At 46.2% G+C, this 3,607-nt stretch overlaps 1 protein-coding gene across 4 annotated transcripts in view; it reads right to left on the reverse strand.

The window, feature by feature from the left end:
• Positions 1 to 1,256: 1,256 nt before the first annotated feature.
• Positions 1,257 to 3,607, reverse strand: part of LOC116707439 (kin of IRRE-like protein 1) — a 32,806-nt gene continuing 30,455 nt past the window's right edge. For all 4 annotated transcript variants that reach the window (XM_032544775.1, XM_032544773.1, XM_032544774.1 and 1 more), the window contains exon 15: positions 1,257 to 2,135. In XM_032544775.1, coding sequence (XP_032400666.1) covers positions 1,404 to 2,135 — 732 coding nt within the window. In that variant the 3' untranslated portion in view covers positions 1,257 to 1,403. The remainder of the gene's footprint in view (positions 2,136 to 3,607) is intronic.

Raw genomic sequence — 3,607 nt, forward strand, 5'->3', positions numbered from 1 at the left:
TCTCTCTCACACACACACACACACACGCACATCCACACACTCACAGTCATACACTACTATATGTCAATATTGTGGACAAGCCTTCATTGAACCTCTCCATACACATTCTCCTCCGGCCGTTTTGGCAGACAGACGATGAGGAATGATTCAAAATGGAAATGTACGACATGTTTCCCTATAAGGCCACTCAGTTCTAAACCCAACCTCTTTGTTTTTCTCTCTGTCTGCACCAAGCTTGTAGTTGGGAACTCCGAGAAAAAGGATCCAGCCTACGAAAAATGTCTGGGAATGACTCAAGGCCCCAAGCCTGGCTTATAAAGCAACAGTCACCAATAAAAGGAGTTTCTACTGCATATACATGGTCTAAGGTGAAGAACAACATAAACACTTGGCACTAGGTTTCTTTTATACACTGATATACCCTTCTGATGTGAAAAAAACATCCTGAATTCAGGCTCTGCTGTTGGCACAACTCTTCCCCGTGTCTCAGTGGAATCACCCAGGCAAACGCCCAAGTTAAGTGGGCTCACGTTCAAACATTTGGTCCATACATACACATTACATGTTTTACATAGACAAAAATAATTCTGTAATGTTAAAAAATAGAATACAAAGCTCTAGAGTGGTGTGCAAATCAAAAGAAGACATTACACAGATATATTTAAGGGACGTCTAAGCATGAATACTGTAGATGCAGTGCAAAATGATGACAACCCCAACCCCACCCCAGCCCCAACACACTCCCAAATGCTGCCTAACAGGCATGATGGCATGTACCACTGCACAGAAGGGCATTCTGGGATATTATATATGTGCTTAATGATTGTTGAATAAGACAACCAGCAAAAAAAATAATTAAAAAATGGTGGCCTTCCATTGGATGAGGTTTTTCGCCATCAGCGTGTACCATATTTGACAGTCAGTCTATTTTGCCTAAAGACGTTCTCTCTCATCATTTACAAAGTCAGTTAATAGCAAAAGCTATAGGGCTCCAAAGATCTGTGATCTTGCGTCCTCTCTCTGGTTCTTACTCTCCTTCCCAGTCTTGATTGTGACTTGCGCCGTTCGCTCTTTCAGAGCTCAGATATACGAACACATCGGGAGTGAGGGAATTCAAAATTGTGTGGAATTTCCCTTCCCTGTCTCACTAAAACTCCTCTCCTCCTATCATCTCTTTTCCTCTCTCTGTTTCCCATACACTCCCTGTCTCATGGGCATGGTCTTCTGACTATGTGCATGTGTCTGTGTGATTTTTTTTCTGTAGTTCTGCAGTCTGGGTTTGTGGTACTGTGTGAAAATGTAAGTCTATGATTGTGTGTGTTTTTTTTCTCGATGTGATACTATTTATAAGATGCTTCCTCATGCTCTGCTAAGACTGTGAGGTGGTTATGCGTCTCTCTGTCTCAAACGTGAGTCTGCATCCTCTGTGTGTGTCGGCTGTGGGAGTAGTCAGAGTGTTGCGAGGTGTAAGAGAAGCGAGTGGAGCTGCCGTATTTCCCAAGTCCAGTCTCTGATCCCGAGGGAGCAGGACCCCCGGGACCCACGCCAACCCCGGATCCCACCCCGGGTCCCACCCCAGGTCCCACCCCAGGTCCCAACCCAGGTCCCAACCCAGGTCCCACCCCGGGTCCCACCCCAGATCCCACCCCGTACATTTCATAGGATGGACAGGCCTCCAGCGGGGCCAGGCTCGATGGGGCAAAACCCATGCGGTAGGTCTGGTAATGCGAGGGGTATCCATAGTTGTCGTAGGCCAGCTGGGAAGTAGAGTCCAGGAGGCTGCAGTCTCCTTGGAAGTCGCTGGCCATGGGTGCAGGGTTAGGCGGAGGCTGCTGGCTTTGGCCTGCACGGGTGAAGGTGTTGAACTGGGCGTAGCTGATGTGGGAAAGTCTGGAGGGGGGGCGGGGGTCATAGCAGGCCTGGGGGCGGCCAGGGGAGGTGAGGGGGCCAGGGGGACAAGGGGCTCCTCCGCTGGCCGTGGCTCCGGAGCCTCCAGCACTGCTGCTAATAGAAGCAGCTCCCCCTGGTGTTCCTGCAGGGGAGCGGTAGTCAGAGTAGTGCAAGGTGGAGCGGGATGCAGGACGGCCTTCATCGTGGGTGGAGGCACGCACATTGTAGTAGCCATTGGTGGGGTCCTGACGACAGGGGCAGAGACAAACAGCAAGGAACAACAACACAGAGTGAGCCTTAGGAAAAGATATAATGAGGCGGGGAAAAATCACTTTCTACATGGCAGTGTAGAAATTCTTAGGGTCAAAGGTCTCTGTGATAATAATGTTCTCTTCCTTCCTGATCCCCAGAGAGAAACTCTCTCGTAGAGGGTCAGAGGTCAGGGTGAACTTTGTGTCTCAAGCTGGTTAGAATCCAGGTCCAGATTCCTTAAGTTTGTGCTGTGAGGGCAGTTTGCTCTCTTTCTTTGTGACTCAGCTGCTTGAGATCAGAGTCTTAGTCCTTTTTTCCAAAATGTGCTGTATGCAAATCAAGTTATGGTGAACACACCAGTCCTAAAAACTTCTGATGACACCAACTGCATGAGCAAATTACATGATTTGACTGTGGGATCTAGGTAATCTAGGAATGTAGATCAGGTAATCTACCAAGATTGGCATTCTAAAGCAAGCTGGGAAATAATTTACAGTGTACTTTTAAAAGAAGGTGGATGATGCAATCTCGATCTTTCTTACTTTTTCGACCTATAAATAAATATTTCTAGGGCAAAACAAAACAACAACAAAACATACATTCTACTAGTATAAATTCTATACAATTTTCATAGCATTGCTGTCAGCCAGAAACCTTGTATCTCTATATTATTATTACAGATATAATAATATTATATTATTAAATTATATTATTTGTTTTCTGCCTGTGGGTTATACAAATATTTAAAAATTAACGAGTGTCGCCAGGTGAGATCAGTTTGTATAGCAGGTACACACATATAGTTTCACTCCTCGATGCAGCGGCCGCGAGTTTGATTCCGACTAGCGGCACTTTGCTTTGACTTTGTCTGAGGTAAATAGCTTAACACATTTTTTTCAAATTAGCCTGTGTTCATCACGGGCTGGCCAAAATAACGGTTGTGGAGATACAGTAAAAGGTTTTCAGCCGACAGCGACGATAGCATGTTTTTTTCTTTAATATTTAATACTTAATACTTTTTTTTTTTTTGACCTGGTTAACAGCACAAATTCTGATTTTTGTTTAAAGCTTTAGTGAGTTTCGCATCCGTGTTTCCCTGCATGTGGATCCCGGCCATCATGCACGCTGATCCCAGATTGTCAGGGTGAAGGAAGGCAAGATGCTTTCCCTGCTCACTACACCTACTTCCTGTCGCTCTGCCATTATTTCTGACATGATTCTGCCATCTCATTGTATCTTATGTACCCGACTTCTCCACCACCCAACTTTGTTTCACTGCTGTGGTGCTTCAGGCGGGGGGAAGAAAAACAAACCATCTGGCTGAGGCTGTTGTCGGGGTGATCTAACCATCTCCTGGGGTGGATTCATGTCTGTGTTTCTTCAAAGTGATCCAAGGCAGCACTCCAGCTAGAGGGGTGGTGTGTTTGCCCTCACAAAATATTCATGGGGTGGGGTGGGGGGGGGG

The sequence above is a fragment of the Etheostoma spectabile genome, chromosome 19 (assembly GCF_008692095.1).
Source record: "Etheostoma spectabile isolate EspeVRDwgs_2016 chromosome 19, UIUC_Espe_1.0, whole genome shotgun sequence".
NCBI classification, from domain to species: Eukaryota; Metazoa; Chordata; class Actinopteri; order Perciformes; family Percidae; genus Etheostoma; species Etheostoma spectabile.